A 21,020-nucleotide genomic window follows, 5' to 3' on the forward strand; every position below is an offset into this window, starting at 1 on the left:
TATTTGAAGACTCAAACAAGGAACCAGAGGCAATGAACGACCAAGCATTTCAGCCTCATCAGAAGTTTTATGAGGATCCTTAATAATGCAGGAGGGACGCTCTGTTGCAACCGCCCATGTGTTGCACAGTTGGATCCTAGACTAGTGCTCCCGACCTTTGTATGTGACTTTTGTCGTGAAGTACGTTGGATAACTCTGAAGTGAACCATGCATTTCTACTCTGTACTTTCTCAGAAGAACCATCTGTGGTGACAGTTGCTTCCCAAAGCCACAGAGTGATTGCGTGTAAACTAGGTCGTACGCGTGAACTTATCAAGAGGACCTTTCCCTTGTCACTGTCTATTCTAATAATATTAACAAAACAACAGCGTGTGCACAAGTACACAGCAAAGAACAATGTGCTTCCCTTCCCCTTGTCTCATATCACTCTGTATGTCCCCTACCTCTTTAAAAAGTCAGAAGAAATTAATACATATTATGTATAAAGGTATACTCTCTGGTGTTAATGAATGAATAATTGAAATAATTGAATTAAAGCATCTTTGTTTTGTGCCTTTACACATTTACCATTTATTCAAGATCAAAAGAATTCAAGTGAGACACGACGGATTTTTACAGCATATTTTATTTGATGTGGCAAGAATCATTTCCACACGTACATATGACGTGAAAACTGCAGTAGCTTCAAGATGGACCCAACAGAGTCAGGAGCAGTGTCGTTTTCATTTCACTTATTGGTTCATCTGTGCAGGAAAAAGGAGTTTAGATGATGTGAACTGATGCAGCATAACCAAAAAAGTCAAAGCAGTGTGTTACATTTCCCCAAGGGAGGAGATGTCCCTTTTTCTATATATATCTCATTGGACATTCTGCGCTCGTACTGAACTTTCTTCTTCCGGTTAGCATGCGAGTTATTCTGTATTAACGCGTCAGTTTGTGTGTGTGTCCCCTTCTCAGTGACTCAAACAGAAGAGATCAACAGTAAACATGCAGGTCGGCAGTGTTCGGCTGCCATCTAGTGTTCGCTGATACTCGATGGAAAGAGAAGCGAGAGAAACAAGGCCCTCACCTCTTTCCTTTTTGGTTTCCTCTGGCTGCACCCTGGGAGGCACACTGGACAGGTTTTCTGGTACGTTTGCCCACGGCAGTTATATAGATATAGATATATAGATATAGATATATAGCAAGCCCTTAAGTTTCTACAAAAACACTAAGACATTTGTGTGAAATTGGACATCAGAGGGAAAGTTTCCACTGGAGACAAATTCCAGGTGGAGAGATTAGATCTCCACACTGGCCTGGGAACGCCTCGGGATCCCCCAGTTAGAGCTGGTTAATGTGGCCCGGGAAAGGGAAGTTTGGGGTCCCCTGCTAAAGCTGCCGCCCCCGCGACCCGACCCAGGATAAGCGGATGAAGATGAGATGAGATGATGAGATGACAGATGCTTTCGTTTAAATATTTGGCATGCTACAAATTGGTCTGGTGCAATTGAAGTGAGCATCATCGTTACATATGTCACAGGAAGTCCAACTTCAGGGGCCATTTATGCTCCTCGCCACCAAACTAGTCAGCTTTTCTGCGGTCAGATTAAACAGGCCGCTGGGCTGCTGAGGAGGCTTAAATAAAAAGGGAATCCCACTGAAGTTTAGCATTAACTTGTTGAAAAAGCTTAAATCCAAACCTAATTTTATTTAGATTTGCATGTTCTCCCTGTGTCTGCGTGGGTTTTCTCCGGGTTCTCCGGTTTCCTCCTACAGTCCAAAGACATGCACGTGTTAGGTTCATTGATGACTCTAAATCACCCGTAGGTGTGAATGGTTGTCTATGTTCGTCTCTATGTGTCCTGTGATAGACTGGCGTCCTGTCCAGGGTGGACCCCGCCTCACGCCCGATGTCAGCTGGGATTGTCTCCAGCCCCCTGTGACCCCGACAGGGACAAGCGGTTGAAGATGAATGAATGAATCATGGGATCTCAGAGATGTAGGAAAACATCACGGTGTTGTCTGCTAAGATAAAACAGACTTTACTGGCATATCTTCTAGTTGAACGTAGACTTTATAGTGCCTTAATTTGAGAACGAATAACCCAGAACTCTGAGAAAACTTATATTTTTCATCAAAACGCCTCCAGAGACGAGTTCAACATTCAGACAAATTCACATTTAACACGGATAACGTTTCTCTTGGTGTGTGAGAGCTCGCGTTCCTGTTTTGGACCTCATTGCTCTTCACAGCTGCTCCAAAGGCGGACGCTTATTTCCCGTTAACGTGTTAAATTAATTCAAATCTGTGTATCAAGAATGTCTGAAGAAGAAAAATAAGAGGGTTGTACGTGTTTTAATCAGGTGAGTAAAAACGCTGATGTGTCCTTAAAGGTAAGATATTCACCTGCTGTGCGGCTACTTTTAAAATGATCCTGATATTGTGTTTATTTTCTTATAAATCTTTTAATTTAGCATTTATTGTCAACCATTTTGGCCCAAAAGCTGAAGCTTTTCCAGGACGATTTTGATGAAATTTTGCCAAATATTTGTAATCTTTTGTCTTAAAAACTCGTCAAATCGAAACCGTTTAATATCAGGACAAAATGTTGCAGCAGTGTTTCGTCTGTACTTTCTAGTAGCGTTGCATCACAACACAGAGAAAATGAGCACTCAAAATAAATCGTATACGTATATATATTCTATTAAAATGTTGCTTTATCATTAAAAATGTAATTTTCACCACAGAGGGCATCTTTTTTGGTTAAAAGTCGTCTCAAAAACCTCTGTAATACCAATACTGTGCAAGGAAATATGACACAACAGATTAAAAAAAACATGACTCAACATCCGAAGCATGGCGTTGGTCGTCTTGATTAGCTCATAAGCATGCGGATAATGGATATACAGTATAGGCCTATGATACATATATAAGATTATCTGTTCATGTGTACACATATATACAGTGAAACCCTCTCTCCTTCCCGTTATGACCTTATCATCCCTCCGGTCCCTCAGAACAGAGTACAGTCAGGTCCTTTCCAACCTTTCGCCGAAGGTCACTTGACAAAACCTTTTCTGCGAAGATCTTTTATCTTTCTCGTGTGGAGAGGATGGACGGAGAGAGGAGGAGGAGGGGAGGTGGATTCCTCATGGAAGCAATTTTGAAATCTTCCTCGACCTGAAGTTAAAAAAAATGACAAGCCTGATTAGATGAATGCTGAAAACATGTCACTTTCAACCCACTACACCTCAGTAGTGCTAGAATATACAGTAAATACAATTACAACAGGTGTAATAAGGCCCCACTTTGTAAAATAAACAAGAGAGAACAAAGTAAACACATGAAGAATCCAGACCTACCCGTGCTATTCTGCCACTTGCACACCTGCACAATTATCTTTACTTTCCGATGCTATAGCTAAATACTCGGCCCTGAAGGAAAGAGAGTGGAGCAAAGGAGAAACAGAGCAAGGCGTCAGTTCAGTGAGGAAAACAGGAAAATATGTGTTATTTCAAAGAGAGCAGATTGAAATAGATCGTGTCTCTGCTTTCCAAACAGTGTCTGGGAGGGAAAACGAAGGTGAGAGCGGTTGGTGGGAGGTTTGGCACGGCCCAGCAGGATCTGGACCAGCACCGGAGAGAAGCTGGTTGGATTTGACTCTTTGAAAATGTTACTCACGCGCTCTCTCTCAGAGCTTCCTCTCCTGCAGCTGCGATCTTCCTGTAGCAGTAAATCATCTCAATCACCAGCCATACCTGCAGCCCGATGATGGAGACGTACATCATCACCTCAGACAAGATGGACGCCAGGCCCCTGGTGACTGGAGAGACAGAGAAGGGGATACTGTAAGATATATTGTATCTGTGTGCTTATAGAAACGGGGTTGATTCGATTTGTGCCCTGTAAATGATGAGGAATGCCCAGGCGATATATATTTTTTAACGATATGAGTCATGAGTCCTCCTGTCCTGAATTACAGTGTGGTAGTTCATCATTTCCTGAATCCTGCTGCAGATACAGTTAACGTCCACAGGGGTTCAGTGTCGTGCTCAAGTACTGAAAATTCAAAAGGGACCGAGCGTTGAACCTTGGGGGACACCTCTGTGCTAATTTAAGCACTTGTCACTAAAAGCATCCACTTTAATCAACAGTAACTACATTAACCTTCATAAATACATGTATTTTTTTACCACATTAGGGCAGTGAAACAACCTCTGAACACCACCTTTTGTCAGCTGTTGAGTTAATGTGGAGAACTTATGGCTATAGTCCAATATTCACGATCCAATTACCTTGTTTTTTTGGTCTCCACCAACCGAAAGGGAAATATCTGGCAGTTTATCAGTTAAATGTTTCACTATGTTCATCATAGTTGTTTCCTGTCTGCTCTCTGGTGCTGGGTGTGAAGCTCTTTTGTTCTTTGTGCTGCCGGCACGATGCTGTGAAACAAAACACTAAAGTTGCAGGCCAGAAAGCCACAACAAAGATCTTACGTGCACTCTGTAGAGCAGAGGAGAATGTACATAATATAAGGGGAACTTGCAACAGTGTCATTCATTTGGATTGTTAGTTTGATATTCACTTGCATTTCAGCTCAGTTTTGGACATCTACAGAGACAAATATCTGACTCTTTAGCTGTTAAATGTTCCACTGTGTTCACCAGCTAGTTTCTAACTTTGTTTTTCTGCTGTTGGTGCTGCCCTGGCAGTGGGATTATCAGTGGAAATGAAATCAGGCAATGGGAGCTGGCTAATGTAGTTCCCCCCTTTCACAGCTCAAACAGACAGAACAGCATCCCTCCTCTCTGTCCTTACGTCGTGGCACCACTTTCAGGACAATGGTCTTGTTGGCGAGGGTGACAACCCTGTAGTCGGGATACATGAGTTGGCGTCTGAATATGCACTTGTAGGTTCCTGTGTCGTTGAAGGTCACGTTGAGAATGTAGATGGAGCCGTCCTGCAGGTCATTGGTGTGCTTGCTGCCGTTCCAGTGCAGACGGTCGTAGAAACGCTCATCCTCGATGTTGGATTTTTCATTTTCATAGCTGTATACCTGAAAGAGGATTACGGAACGACATTTCTTTAAAAAGGAGGTGAAGTAAAAATAGAGAGACAACAAGGATAACAAGGGTTTCAGGCGTAAAACTGGTGAAAGACCAAACTGGCGCCTCTGCATTTGCTATGAACAGTGTTATCTTTGCATTGTTGCAAGTGTTTAAGGTGATAAATGTGTTTTCCCTCTTTAGGTCATTACATCACATGTAACAAAATAAAAACAAACAACAATAATAAATTAAATGAGCAGTACACATATAGTAAATTATCATAATCAATAAAATAAATTTACCAAAATGGAGCAGAAGGAAGAAGTTTACACTTCTCTGCTCCGGCTCCTTCATCATCATATAACTAAATCATATTGATCAAATATACAACTCAAACTTCTATCTCAGTGCTCTTGTGTGTGTTTCTATATATTACTACATTTTCTACTGTCATTTTGCCTCTTTTGGTAGTGTGCAGAAGGATTAACAGTCAGTTTAACAGTATGCAGTGAAAATGAACTTTCAGGTACATTTTAGTTACAGGATTCTTGAGGGTGCTGGAAATCCTTAAACACTTGAATTTTAGTGTGGTGTTTGAAAAGTGTTTGAAAAGTCTAACAAATTAAGTTTAACAGACTATCAAAATACTTGGTGATTAGAAGAAGAATTCCTTTATTAGTCCCACAGCGGTGAAATTCGAACAATAATTTCACTCTATTATTATTGTTCATGTCACACACACACAGGCCCAAATTACACAAACGGTGCCTAGCTTAAGAGCACCTTGACAGTGCCCAGGAGATGAACTGGCACCTCTCCAGCCACCAGTCCAGACTCCATTCATGGTCCACACAAGGACTCAAACCGGCGGCCCTCCGGTTCCTAGCCAAGTCACCTATGGACTGAGCTACTGCCGCCCACAATCAAATGTTTATCGATCTAGTAGTTGACTAATCTTTGCAGCTCTAACAGCAAGTCTATTCATGAATATGAAATGTTTATTCCTTGAATTCGTCACCCTTCTGTAGAAAGCTGTCAGGAGAAATTGCGTTGGTTGTTTATCGCACAAAAACATGTCATTTAATGTGATTAACAAGTGCAATAATCAGTACTAAGATACTGTATGTACTATAAACAAATACGTAGTTTGCCACATCTGTAAGGTGCTGGAAAAGCCTAAAAATGTGCCTTGAAATGCTTGAAAAGTGCTTGAATTTGACTTTGTAAATGGTGTAGGAACCTTCTAAGAGATCATACGAACCAATTAAATAGTGTTAGATATAAAATAGTGTTTTATAAGGTATCAAACCTGTAGATAAGAATACGTTGGGCCTCTGTACGGGGGCCAGAACTTTGTGCTACGTGTTGATGAATGAACATTCACACCCCCGAGCATCAAGTTTGGATTTCAGTTCTGCTGTCGTCGTTGAGCAAACAGACAGCCTGCCTCCGCATCACCACTTTTCTCTATCGATCAAGCTGCAGTTACGCCCTCACCTCTGCACTTCCTGGTGAATTAGTGGATACAGATTCTAAATGGCGGCTGAAGGCTAATGGGGTCGCTCCCCTGCTATGGGAATCTAACGTAATGGCCTCTTTGCTTTACCTAGTGAGGACCGCTTAGTTTAGCAAAGGCGAACCAGGCAACACACATGAAATATGCAGAACTAACTCTCTCTCTCTGTCTCTCTCTTCTCCCTCTGTCTCTCTCTCTGTCTCTCTCTCTCTCTCTCTCTCGCTCTCTCTGTCTCTCTCTCTCTCTCTCTCTGTCTGTCTGTCTCTCTCTCTCTCTCTCTCCCTCTCTCTCTCTCTCTGTCTCTCTGTCTCTCTCTCTCTCTCTGTCTCTCTCTCTCTCTCTGTCTCTGTCTCTCTGTCTCTCTCTCTGTCTCTGTCTCTCTGTCTCTCTCTCTCTCTCTCTCTATCTCTCGCTCTCTCTGTCTCTCTGTCTCTCTGTCTCTCTCTCTGTCTGTCTGTCTGTCTCTCTCTCTCTCTCTCTCTCTCTCTCTCTCTCTCTCCCCCTCTCTCTTCTCTCTCTGTCTCTCTCTCTCTCTCTCTCTCGCTCTCTCTCTCTCTCTCTCTCCCTCTCTCTCTCTCTCTCTCTCTCTCTCATGATAAATGCATTGCAGCTAATTCCCAGAATAGAAGACCCTGTTGTGATGGACATATTTGTGCTGATGTTATCTATTGCTTTATATCAGGGATATGATGGACATCTGTTTTAACTTCTTCTTTTTTTAAATCCTTGACTACACTGGTTTCATTTCTGGTGTCCACAACCAATGCACTCATTAGATTACACTTTATCAGAGCTTTTGCAGGAAGTTTAGGGTTAACTGTCTGTAATTTTGTTAATCCACAAAGAGGTCTTTTAAGTGTATGTATGCATCGGTGAATTTAATTCCTTGTTCCCGTGTAGAAAATGAGGCTTTACCACACAAACGTGAGTGGTATCGAAATATTCATCTAACTTTCTGCAAGAAGGGAAGTGTGTTTCCCAGAATGTGAAAACCTTCCTCAACCATTTGTTCAAAGCTTGCCTTGTCCTTTATCTCATCACCACTCACGTCAGAGAACTCGGTCTCATACGAAGACTTGAACTGCCAGCGGACCTGGGCCTCAGCATGCACCTCGCCCCTCATCTTACAAGAGATGCAGCCCAGTTTGAATCCCTCGTTGGCCACGGCCTCTGAGTCTGAGTCTACCTCCACGCAGGCGCCATGGCACAGAGACGCTACAGAGAGAAAAGGATGAAGAACACACAGTTAGAACACACAGTTAGTTCACTTTACTGCTCTGTGTCTATCTGCAGGTCACAGGGTTCATGGGGAAGAGTGACCCTCTTTTTTATGTACCCGTGACTCGAGGGAGATGTTGATACACGGGCAGAGCCCTGGTGTTTTCCACTATCTCAGTGCTTGCAGGCAAACTGTCTAAACAGTACTTTTCAAAACAATGTCAGCTACTGTAAGTGATATTTTTGCATGCTTGCTCCCAATGCTCATTGCATGCGTGTTTTTTAAATTTTTGGATCGGGCTTACGTAGCTGTTTTTCTTGCATTTTTTTATTTCCACTCATCGTTTATATACATACCATTGTTGTGAATTAGATTAATTTGTTTTTTATTTTTCTAGTAATTGTAATCATTTGAGGTGTTTTTCATCTGTGAGGGGAAATAAAGATGTTGCAGTGTGCGGTACTAGTTTCTTACATTCTGTCAATTGTTGATTGAGCTAAATTCATATATAGAAGCGTGAGTCTATATATGCATCATCATCATCATCATCATCATCATCATCATGACTTCTCATCAGAAGGGAGTTACACACCTGTAACTCCACATGTTTCTTTCTCACACTGCACCTTGCAGTTTCCACTGAGGCCTCAGCATGGCTCTCAACCAATGAGCTTGTGCTATTCTCAACTTTGACCTCTGCGGATGCGTTTGTTACGAATTGTAAGATGTGGGGAGGGAGATGAGGGAGAGGACAGGAAACACAACACTGATCAGGTGACCTGAAATCATTTCAAAGTTGGGTTGAGATTCAAAAAGGCTGCACATCGTCCCTGGCCTCATAATATACAAAAAGCAAAAGTGTAACTCTCACTCCCAAATATTGCTGCACCAAAATGATACTTTTAAAAGAAATAAACACCACGCTGCAGAGAAACATGGAGGGGGGGGGGGAAAGAAAGTTAGCACAGGCTTCAGTAGTAACAGGCTTTTCTGCAAAAGCATGGGGAGGTGAGGGAGCAGGAGGGAGGAGGCCTAATGCCGGCTGAAGCACTGCAGAGAGAGAAGAGGGAGGGAAGAGAAAAGAGGGAAGGAAAAGGACAGAAAGTTAAGAACACAGGCGGCACTTCACAGGCATACAATTATCAACCCAAATGTAAACAGACCCATTGCTATTGTTTTAGCATCAAACAAACCAGAACCCAGTTGGACCAGAGAACGACTAAACCCGAGCCTGAACGTTTGATCCTATAAGGTCCAGATTCTGAGGTTTTAGTGGACCTGCACAGAAGTCAGACGTTCGCTGTATTTACTGTATCTTCAGTCTCAAATTTGCTGAGTGCTTGTCACAAAGTCACAGTCGAACAAGTAATCGGTTGCATTTTGTTCAGATGGACACAAATGCAGCATGCACTGATGGAGAACCCCATCTCATAAGGGCCTGATTGGGTCTGCTGAAAACTTAAAGGTCAATGCCGGTCTCATGCAACTTATTTTCATAGTTTTGGACACTGTTCCTGTCAGTGATAACATTTGTGTCACCAACTTAATTGCTCAGATGTGAGCAGCATCATTTAAAAGACATCAGAAACACGTTTGACCTATATGTGCAAAAATGGACTATTATTGAAGCTAAGTTTCATATTTAAATAATAATGAAGCTGGTTTTGATCAATAGTTCCCAAACGACTTCATCTGATGTACCTCCAACGGTGCTTTTAGATAAGATCAATGGCCCTTTAATCAACACTGATCTTGTTACAAATGTATTATGTAAAAGGTGTTCTTCAACTCTAATGATGAATCAGTAACAACTGCACCTTACTGTTAACCCATAATATTTATTACAACACTTAAATTTAAGCTCTTTACTTTTCTGCCGTTGTGTACATATGGCTCATTGATACTCTCTATGGTTTAGTTTGTTTGATTTGCACACTTCTTTGCTACACGTTTTATCTCATCTCATTATCTTTTCTTTATCTTTGCTTATCTTGTTATGACATTTCTTTCATACATGACATTGGGTTTGTCAATCTTTTTTTTAATTTTCTCATTTTTGCATTCCTCCTACTGTTGCTTGACTGCTCCACCGACTGGGCATTTCGACTTTTCTGCTCGCTAACTAGTTAGCAGGCATGTGTTCAGGAGGAGGTGTGCCTTGTGCAGTCTAGGTGGTCATTTAATATTTTTGGTGACAATAAAACTACTAAAGATCAACCTAGCACCGATGTCCAATCCTATTTTTGTGTTAAATTCTTTTATTAAGACAAATATGTGGATATATTCTTTTACCAAATCATAATTTCAATTTTTTTCTAGCTGAGCTACTCCACAATCTTTCCACTCACCCCCAGGAAACTGCAGACATACCCACTGGTGAGCATGCAGCTCTGGGTGGGGAATGTCTACATGTCTGTGTGCTTGTGTTTCAGACTTTGTTGTAGCAGAGTCGTTGTTTTCTCAGATGAGTGCAATATTATAATCAGCGTTGGAAACAAAGGCCCAAACTATGAAAATACGACCACAGTCTAAGAATACCGGGTTTGGTTTAGCCCTGGGTCCTGGGTTTTTTCGGGTTATCTGGGAGTCAGTAAGGACCTAACAGACCTGGTGCAAACAGCATTTGAAGAACTTATCCACAGGAAGCACAAGCAAAGCTCTAATTCGGTTTCTTGTCTTACAAATGTGACTTGATTGTTTGTGTTAATTACTGGCTGCAGTAAGATGCACCAGCTGTCAGTGCCGCAGCTAACAGAGGTCGATGAACCACATTCATCACTTAATGTCCCTGTACAATCTCACAGGCAAGCATTCGGAAAAAAACTGACAGACACTTATTGCAAATAGCCCTTAATCTTTGGCTACACATTAATATGCAGTGGTAGTTTGACTCAAGTCTGTAAGCGATTCTATCATAGCAGCTTTTACTTTGCAGGAAACCCCCCCCAAGAAAGAGACGGAAAGGCAAAGAGTCACCAGACAGACACAAGAGTGAGACATCCCATGCAGAGAAACACAGAAGGGTTTGAGATGGCTGCTCTGAGAAAAGGAGATGAGACCTGGAATAGACAGAGGAGACACATTACAACAACAACAACAACAACAACAACAACAACATGTTTGACAGACAGCGGGACATAAATGAAAAGGACATCTGAAGACAGAAGAGGGCACTTTAGTTGCAGGACGGAAAGAACACGGACAGAGACGGGTGATAAATCTAGGAACAGCAGCACACACGGGCAGCATGAGGCAGTAATCCTGAGGGAGGTCAGTGACGCAGTGAGATTGTGCAAGGTGGGCAGGGATGACGCTGACTGTCCGAAGCTGAGACAGCAAGTTAATAAGACAAGGGACAAAGACACGGCACGAGAGAGAGAGAGAGAGAGAGAGAGAGAGAGAGAGAGACAAAGATGCGAGCAGACACAAAAGGAACACAAAGTGCAGAGTCAGAGCCACAAAACTGCCTCAGCAACAGCAAGACACAAACATACAGAGCATTAAAAATACAAACCCATTGCATAATCTGTTGACTGAAGTTCGGGGATTATGCAACGGATATTCCAGAAATTGCAGATTAGGAGGTTTTTTTACCCCCACAGGGGGGCTGAATGCTTAATCCCTCATATCAGTAGCTGTGTGCCCTGGAGGCCTACAAAGCAAAAAATGGACTTATCGCTGCACAAAAGACCATCCATCCACCCACTGATGTTAGCTAGCTTAGCAAGTCACTGGGAGCTAACGGAAACACACAAAGGATCAAAGCTAACTGCTGAACTGTCTGTAAGAAAGAGGGAGCAGGGGACATTGGATAAGTGACAGCAGAAGAGATGGGGAAGGACAACATCTGTTTCCATGGCTGGGTTACCACAGACGTAAACACACACACAGATACTGTAGGCATACGTGACCTGGGGAAATATCAAGCGTCCATGACATTTCCCTTGACACAGAGCAAGCGAGAGACTTTCCACTGGAACAAGTAGACCATTAAAGCACTGAATTGCTCTGAGAGCGTCTCTTTTACCTCACAAAGCTGTCATATTGTCGTGGCTCATAGAGAGTTTACTGGTTTATCAGTATAGCACCAGCCCGAGGACTCCCTGCTTGCTTATCTTCCTACATATGGTGTCTTCAAACAGCTGCTGCGGTGGTTCAAGAGCATCATTTTCTATTTTGAGGAGTCCAAAAACCAAAGCAAGACATCCAACAAGTGATTTAACAAACACACGGACACGAAAATCTAAAACATTTCCTAAATGAGTCAAAAAATACAACGTAAACAGAACTCTGACTTATCCTAAAACGACAGTAGCTTCATCTTTCTACTGTGGAAAAGTCTCAAGTTTGATCTTATTACCACAGATTATAAAAGGAGGAAATATCTAACTGTTGCTAGGATATTTGATACAGTCCCTTCCTTAAGAAATTACGTTTATTCATTTTGGTTTTGCAACTGCAAAATGTAATACTTGAATGTACGATTCTCCATTAAATCTATAGACTACTGTGTGCATGTTTTGATGTAGACTTGAGATTAATTCCTCTGCTCTTTTCTCTGCTATTTATGCACAAAGGCTCGTAGTACTGCACGCTCAATGACATTTTGTTCTGCAATGGATCCAAATCTGTTTTGAAGAATGAAACACAAGGCGCACATTCATTCCTTTCTCATGAAATCCTTCTTCTCTAGAAGTCTATTCAACTTGTTGGTGAGACTCAAAGCTTGCTTTGTCCCACAGCAATCTCTAAAACGTTTTTTTATTCATGGGCGGATGTGATGTGGCCTTTTGACTTGTCAGAACAGGAAAAGCACAGAGGCGGCTCCAGTTCTGCGGTGGTCCTGGTCCTGGTCCCAGTTCTTGGTGTTGTGTGTGCTGGCTCACTAACACCCAAATGGAGCGAGGTCCCATTAATGTCAGTAGTTAAGTTCAAATGTCTGCTGTAAAAACAAAAGGCCTACGACCAAGAAGCACAAAAAGGGATGCAGCCATTATCAATGTTGAGTTTTTGAATTGTGATGACAAAACTGTGAAAAATGTCATCTCATCTCATCTTCATCTGATTATCCGGGGTCCGGGCAGCAGCTTTAGCAGGGGACCCCAAACTTCCCTTACCCGGGCCACACTAACCAGCTCTAACTGGGGTATCCAGAGGTGTTCCCAGGCCAGTGTGGAGATATAATCTCTCCACCTGGTCCTGGGTCTTCCCAGAGGCCTCCTCCCAGCTGGACGTGCCTGGAACACCTCCCTAGGGAGGCGCCCAGGGTTCATCCTTACTAGATGCCTGAACCACCTCAACTGGCTCCTTTCAATGCAAAGGAGCAGCGGCTCTACTCCGAGTTCCTCACGGATGGCTGAACTTGAAAAATTGTTTCCCGAAATACAACGTTGAAGCTGCATGGATCTGTCATTTTGGCTGCAAAGCTGCTCAACAGACTGAAACCTGCTTATGTTTGACATGTCATTGCCTTTGTAAGTTGGTTTGGCTAACGTGTTAGCAATCTACTCTCTATTTACACGTCCTGCAAAATAAAACAGAGCGACATTTATTTGTGTTAAATATTCACTTTCTTTTGGCTCGGATTTACGTCTTTACCTACTCATGCGGGAAAAATGTTGGAGCTCCCCAACAAAAGACCCAGATCAGAGGAGAATGGGGTTTGGCTAAACGCCTGAGCGAGATGTGGGGACTTTTAGAAAAGGCAAGACGGGCAGCTCGCTGGTGCCTCGCAGACACACTCCAGACTTCTAGCGGGCTAAATATCCCGGCCCTCGGTGTGTGGTTGCAACACACAAGGCACCCTTGAACATGTCTTTCAAGCGCACAGGGTGTTTGTTTGTTTTTTACCGTAAACCCATCCACGGTGACATACGTTACCAGCTGGTAGCGGGAAAACAACAACCAACACAAGACAACAAGTTGCATAACAACACAAACAGACAACTTTGAAAGTCTTGTAGTGGGAACTTGGCAACTGCTAAATGTTCCACTATCTTCACCAGTCCGTCTGCCTGGCAGGCGGCTTGTGTACGTACGTAGTGGATTTATCAGAGCTCCTTTTTTGTTGCCAAAAAAGAGCTGCCTACTGCTGCTGGAGCAACATAGTTCATGGAGAGGTTTAGCTGAAGCAACACAGTAAAGTTGCAGGTTGTAAAACCGGCTAAAAGACACAAAGATGTCTCTGGTAAAGTCGAGGGCAGTATGCAACTAGAATGCAAGTTAGAGTCCAGAGAATAACGAGGAAAAGTTCAAGATCTAGTCCGTCAAGTACAACGGAAGACTGCAATACTTAGATAGTAATTCCTAATATAACAGGTTGCTAAGAGTCAGTATTATTTGTTTTTGATAAATAATTAATGAACACAGGCTCAATGACGCTCAGACTCTTGGCTTTAGGGAACTATGTTTGCATCGTACCCCCCCAGGGTGCGGGATGATGCAAACATATAGTTCCCTAATGTTCAGAAACAGGTCATTGCACAGCTGAAAGCAGAAGACCTTAGCCTTTTTCTGTGAGCGTGTGTAGCTGGTGCAGCTGAAAAGAGCTGTGCTGACTCCTCATCCCTCTGGACACCCAGGTGGGAGGCGTGTGATCTGAGGGACATACTACAGGACCTAAATCAACTTAGGTGCTCATAGTGTCTTGATTAGGGCCTAAGGTTAAATACTCCCCGCCAGGAAGCAACCAAGAGTCGGGCTGGCGTTACACTGTGGTTGACTTGTACTGCTTTTCCCTAGTCGCCTTAATTGAACTTCATCAAGGTCTCCTGAAACTCCTGCAGTCTGGAGTTAACCAGCTCTCCAGATTTCATCCGCAAAAATGACAAATCTCACATTACTTTGGTTAAAATCTGCATTAAATAAGTCAACAGAGGGGAAAAAAATCTTAATAATTATTGTTGGCAGTAGCAAAGTATTTTTCCAATAAACACAATTAACTTGAAAAGCTCCGAAAATACAAATTGAGCTGTGTGGAAGGTCGTCTCGTCCTTCAAAGCTCCTCTCGCTCCTCTGACTCCCACCCTGCAGCTACAGGGCACGCTGCTATTACAGACCTCACACAGCTGCATGGACAGGGACTCAGGTGTGTGTGCGTGCGTGCGTACGTGCGTGCGTGCGTGTGTGCGCGTGTGCGTGTGTGCGTGCGTGCGTGTGTGCGTGTGTGTGTGTGTGTGTGTGTGTGTGTGTCATGTAGGCAGCTTGCATATAAGGCTACAAAAAAAAGCCTTAAATAGAATTAAAATAAATAATAAACTCGAATAATAATAATTATATTCATGCAGCTTTGAGGCTTCAGTCCGACAGCAGCTGCGGATGGGGCACAAATGAACCACTGCAGCCGCTGTGATGGACTGCATCAATCACGAGCTCCTTGTTTACAACGCCCGCTGCTTATACGAGGCAATAAATATAGATCTACCCATCCTACATTCCAGTGGTTCCCGATCTTTTTCCTTAACACCTTTTCTATAACTCAGTAAACCTCTGACTAAGTGACATATGTTATGGATATCTCATGTTATATTCAAGGCATAACAAGACCAGTACATGCAGAACAAACTGCTAAACTGTACAATAACCCTAATAGTGAACGCAATAACTGCTGGAAGTTTCTGTGAATTGAGTTATTTGTATGGATTTTAACAGATTATTTCCTGTTATTAGTGCATAAGAGAGGAGTTCTCCAAGCCTGTTTTTATACCCAGGGCCCTCAGCGTTAGGACGCACCAGGCTTTCAACAGTAAGCAGCAATTTAGACACTGCATCAGAGTGGTGAATGGAAACTAGACAAATCTGCTGAGCTCATGTTTCACTTGCTCTTGCAGGTACATCCGGCCCCTCTCCCGGTCAGACAGATTTCCAGCTGCCCAGATCCAATCACGACCATTTATCTCAAGTGGGGCGGGTTTAAGATGATGAGTCGTCTAATTACGAATCTGTCACTCAGCGCTCCATCGTTTCATTGCTGTGATTGGTTGTAGTCTAATTGCTTTATCAAACTAGTTTTGTTTGAATTCAGATTCATTCTATTTTTCTAAGCTGGAAAAACGGTATCGTGAGTGTTTTCTATGAAATTCCTCAAGCCTAAGTACCGACCATAAATCAGACTTAATAGTTTTTGGGTTTAAAAAAAAACAAGTAGTGCATCGGTTGAGTAGTCCTAATTACGTTATGTTCTACTCTGGCACTTAAAATGATGATGAGCTCCTCCGTAATGTGATTTCCAATTTGTGCAGAAGCAGTGGTCGGAGTGGAGCGATGGAATGGACTAGATACCCAATGGGTCGGGGGCGGAGAAGTCGGTGTGGTTGTTCGGACTTCCTGTTGACAGTGATCTCCTTTAACCATAACTACGTGCTTCAGCCATTTGCAGACTAAATGGCTCTGTGCTGGGAAAGAGTCTCTCTGCTGCATGCATTAATTAAGATTGCCATCGGATGCATTAGGACTTTACGAGCCTCTGGTCTGGCTTGAGAGCGAGGACACGCGACAGCCTGTGAATTGACGGTTTATGCTTGTGAATGATCGTGTCCTTGCATTTGGAAAGATAGAAGTTTTTTGGCACTTTGAGCACCACAAAAACTAAAACTCACTATATTAAAGCTGAAGTCGGCAACTTTAGCTTTTTAGCTCAGGCTAATTTCAATCTCCGCCAATGTGCAATGCTAATGTTTCCGCTGTGCCATGGTGTAAATTTAAAAATATTGTATATATTGTTCCTATTAGTCTTACATTTTATATTTCCCTGTGTTTATATTGTTCATATTTTTCTATAATTTCCTTGTTTATATTGCTTGTTACAATTAATTGTTTCTTATTGATGCTTCTTCTATGTTTGCTATCCACTTTGCTGCTGTAATAAGGACATTTCCTCTTTCCATCCTTTTTATGAGGGAATTGCTCCAGCGCAAGTTTCCGCTCAGTTGTTTCAAGGAAAAACTGTGTCGACTGCTTGCATTTGCTGCGCTTCGGCGGCCGCCATGTTCAATGTAAATTGTAAACACAAAACTCCTTGCGGCGCTTCTCTTTCGTCATCGGGTTTAACCAGCCAATAGCCCGGCAGGTGAAAAAAGCCAGTTTGGTGATTGGATCCAGAAATAAGGGATAGGAAACAGGAGGAATAGACCTGCTCTTTTCCAGAGCCTTGTGCAGAGTGAATTCAAATCGCTGGCAGAAGGGGGAGGGGACACCCAGTCTACCGAGGTGAGGCGTTAACCTCTTAACGTTCTGACTCTCAGAGGTTGCAGTTGGCTCAGCCGTAAATCTAGAGTAAAGATGTTTGTTGAAAGCCCTCGATCTCTCGTTTGTGGTTGTAAAGTTTCATGAGGCTGTGATTGAATTAGGTTACGTTGTACAGTGGTCACGTTCCACTACAGTGACATGGCTACTATAGTGACTAACACCATCACACATGAATACAGTTGGGCTCATTGAATCCAGAACAGTCTCAGCTTTCCAGTCAGACACAGTTGATGTAATTTAAGACTGTTTAAAGACCCCAGTATGCAGAAATATTAAAATATTCCATTTTATAAAAGGTCAAAATATCACATTTCCACAACCGGAGAAAAACTGCATGTTTTTGCGCCAAACTACACGTGATTAACATACGATGGACATGTCTGTAAAGAGGAGACTTGTGTACGCCATCACTCTAGTTTTAGCAAGAGCCTCTTAAAGATGCTCCCGCGGTTCTCTTAGGGCGCACTATAAAATATTCAAAAACAGTCGTCAAGACGCACAAAAACTCCGAGGTCTACGGAAAGATTTGTAAACAAAGCCACACACACGCGATAAATGCGTGTAACGTGTGTTGTGGCGTGATGTCGTATGGACAGCAAGAAGCATTGGCCGAGGCCCAGGCAGTGTGAGTACAAACGGGGCTGGGGCGCGGGGGGAGAGGGAGGGGGGACAAGTACCCTAAAGCCTGGGTCGCGGTGCGGAAGGACAGTGTGAGTGCGCCCTTATTGGGGTGGCCATTCCGATTTTCAGGGGCCACCCCCTAGAAACGCCCCTGGTGAGCTCTGCCTTTATTGTCTTTTTTCTGACTCTGTATGTTCTCTGCAGCCGTCATTAAACTTAATTCAGATGGAGCTTAGTGTGATGGAGCGTGGGTGAGGCTTGTGATCTTCACCCTCGTTCAACTGTTATACTGTTATGTATGTTTTCTATCTCGCGGATCCACTGCCTCCCACAAACCTCTTGAATTCAATCTCATGTTGTTTTTTTTAGCTCACGCAAATGTCAGTATAAAAAAAAGAGCACACGTTGCTATTTTTATCCGCCTCAATCTGTTCCATTCCTCTTGTTTTGGGAGATTCCATCCAATTTCCTGTTTCGTCTTGTGTCCTTATCCTCACAGCGTCCGGCTCCAGATGTGCTCACTCACTTCAGACCTCAGCTAACCCCCCGGCTCCCCAAACAGACTGTGTTTCTGTCCGTAGAGATTGTGTAACCTTCTTACTTTTATGCCAAGCTTCACTTCCCAGCTCAACTTTCTGCAGCTCCGTCTGCTTGTTTCAACCTGATATCCTGGATAAACGGCCCCTTAACGTAAAAGAACAACAACATATGAAGCTGTGTCGTGCACGTGTGGTTTGAAGTATTGTTGTCAGTGACTGGTGCGAGGCAGTGATCAGTAAAACTGTCTTTAAGGCATTGCCTCCTTTTTGTGCTCACTTTAAAATCTTAACCTGAGATATTTGATTTGTGACGACAACATGCAAACTAACAAAACTTTTGATGTCTGCATGTATTGGTATTTGAGAAATATATTAAGACGTGTGAAATATATCCTTTTTCAATTTGAACTTGGTTGTGTTGTGCAAAAATACAAAGTAAAAATGGAAAAGCACTTAAAGGAAAACCTTGTTTATGTTTCCATAATTGGTAATAACACACTGACTAACCTGCAAATGCATGCCAATTGATAATTTTATATTCATTTCTGTTTTAAAATAAACCAAGAGGCCATAAATAAATAGACAAGGCTGTGTGTCGTAAACTTTAAGACATATTAAAGTTGATTTCCTTGCAGAGTTGCTTCTCCGCTTGTTGATTTAAAGCTGACGGATTGTGCAGCTCGGCTATTTTCATTTCAGTGGGAAGGTGTCTTTTGTGTCTTTAGGAAGTTGTGACAGGCACTTTTCGCTATTTAATGTCATTCAATAAACCAATTAAAAAGCTGATTTAATGAGAAAAGCATTGAAAATTACAATTATTAATAATTACAGCCCTAAACACCCGCATAGACACAAACGTCAGAGGAACAAAATGCAACGCACAGAAAGAAATGAATAATCGGCTGCTGTGTGTGTGTGTGTGTGTGTGTGTGTGTGTGTGTGTGTGTGTGTGTGTGTGTGTGTGTGTGTGTGTGTGTGTGTGTGTGTGTGTGTGTGTGTGTGTGTGTGTGACTGTGTGTGTGTGTGTGTGTGTGTGTGTGTGTGTGTGTGTGTGTGTGTGTGTGTGTGTGTGTGTGTGTGTGTGTGTGTGTGTGTGTGTGTGTGTGTGTGTGTGTGTGTGTGTGTGTGTGTGTGTGTGTGTGTGTGTGCCCTCCATTTTAACGCCACTACATGACCTCATCTCATTACTCTTAAAAAAAACCCTCAACAGCTGGGCTTTAAGCAAGCAATACAGCCCAAGGATGAAACACACACACACACACACACACACGCACACACACACACACACACACACACACACACACACACACACACACACACACACACACACACACACACACACACACACACACACACACACACACACACACACACACACACACACACACACACACACACACAGAACTCTCCCCAAAACATTGCCTTCAAACAGAGCAGACAGCGGTCGAGAGGAAAACAGGACAACAGGAAACACCTCAACAACAGTAACAAACTGCACAGTCAGTGAATGAGGTGGTGTGTGTGTGGGGGGGTGGGGGGTGGATGGATGAATGGTGTCTCGCGTGCATGCCAAGGTGTTACCATCGCGGCGTCGCCATGGCAATACAACCACTGCCCACTCACCTTGAAGTGCCAGGAGGGCCAGAGTCATCAGCATCAGCTCTTTTACTGTAGACATTCTGACAGGAGAAAGAAGACGGGTGGCGTCTCTCAACTACATACACACACACATACACACACACACACACACACACACACACACAGAATGGGAGACACAAGACAGATCTACAGCAGCTATTCCAGCTTTGTGAGGGAAACCTTGATGATGCCAAAGACGTCCTGACTACGTTTAAAAGTCTGGGGGATGAGAGGAGGAGACTCTGGGTGTGGTCCTCCCGGGTGCGTTCTTCTTCTCCTCCTTTTAAAAAAAATACATTTTCAGCTGGTCCAAGGGCTGGAAGGGGGGGTGGATGGGTCTTCTTGCTGATCTGGTCTTCTTAAGCACCTGAAAACCCTGACAGCAGCAGTGTGGACGGCGTGTGCCCTGCTGTTGTCTCTTCACCCTCTCAGGCTCTAAATCACTCTGGGGAGTTCGTCCAGCCTCTTAGTGTGTGAGCGTGTAGAGTTACCAGAGGGAGGAATCACTCCAAGTCTCAGGTTTCGGCCTCTTGTCTGCTCCAAAAGGGCCTTTGTTCAACTATTTATACTCTGTGGCACACCCTTTGGCCTGTTTGGATCCACAATGAGACTGTGTGCACCAAATAACACCAGCAGCCTGAAACACAGACTGGTCGATAAATGGCACAGTCAGTGATTAACTATAAACAGCTACTGGAAGACTGATATTTTAGGGACGACGCTGAGGTATTTGTGCTGAAAATGGAAGACTCAGCGCGTGACAGAGTCGTGCAATGGAGTGATTGTGCGGTTCAAAAGTCTGTTAAAAGGTTGCATGCATGAAGGCCTTTGAGAGTAAAACATTTAGCTGCACTTCCCTGGGTAGAAAGGACGGTCAGTGCGTGATAGAGCCACAGTCTGAGTGAAATGGCAAATGGAAGCAATGGGTTTGTCTTTGGAAGAAGTTACAATTATCACCTTTAAAAAAAAAAATGTTATTGCCTCATCAGTTTTAATGCTTTCTTTCTCCAAATTACAGTTCCACAAAAAAATGAAAGCTTTGCTCTTCAAAATAAAGCTCCAGGCTGCGATCGAGGGCAGAGTCTGTTTCCTTTTGACTTATTCAAGTGAAATCATCCGCTCTTTGTGCCATTTGGTTTGTTTAGCTGCTGCGTGGTGCTAATACAGGCTTGAATGCAACAGGACAGGTGGCTCCAGTGCTCAGATGGGTC

At 43.2% G+C, this 21,020-nt stretch overlaps 1 protein-coding gene across 2 annotated transcripts; it reads right to left on the reverse strand.

Annotated features, from left to right (window-relative positions):
• Positions 1 to 609: 609 nt before the first annotated feature.
• Positions 610 to 20,228, reverse strand: scn1ba (sodium channel, voltage-gated, type I, beta a). 2 transcript variants are annotated; one of them, XM_083917982.1, is made up of 6 exons: positions 19,795 to 20,228; positions 7,595 to 7,761; positions 4,801 to 5,038; positions 3,664 to 3,805; positions 3,345 to 3,416; positions 610 to 3,162 (listed from the first exon to the last, which is right to left on the reverse strand). In XM_083917982.1, exons 1-5 carry the CDS (start codon positions 19,847 to 19,849, stop codon positions 3,350 to 3,352), a joined length of 669 nt encoding a protein of 222 aa, XP_083774108.1. In that variant the 5' UTR covers positions 19,850 to 20,228; the 3' UTR covers positions 610 to 3,162; positions 3,345 to 3,349. The 2 variants fall into 2 exon arrangements, with proteins under 2 accessions (XP_083774108.1, XP_083774109.1); XM_083917983.1 differs by lacking the exon at positions 3,345 to 3,416.
• Positions 20,229 to 21,020: the final 792 nt, after the last annotated feature.

This window comes from Echiichthys vipera (genome assembly GCF_963691815.1).
Source record: "Echiichthys vipera genome assembly, chromosome: 8".
Lineage (NCBI taxonomy): Eukaryota > Metazoa > Chordata > Actinopteri > Perciformes > Trachinidae > Echiichthys > Echiichthys vipera.

Excerpts from the sequence above, each read along its gene's own strand:
- scn1ba (XM_083917982.1), bottom strand. The coding sequence starts at position 19,849 with ATGTCTACAGTAAAAGAGCTGATGCTGATGACTCTGGCCCTCCTGGCA. Across the intron at positions 7,762-19,794 it reads GGCCCTCCTGGCACTTCAAG|CGTCTCTGTGCCATGGCGCC; the intron begins GTGAGTGGGCAG and ends TTCTCTCTGTAG. Across the intron at positions 3,806-4,800 it reads CCTGAAAGTGGTGCCACGAC|TCACCAGGGGCCTGGCGTCC; the intron begins GTAAGGACAGAG and ends CTGTCTCTCCAG.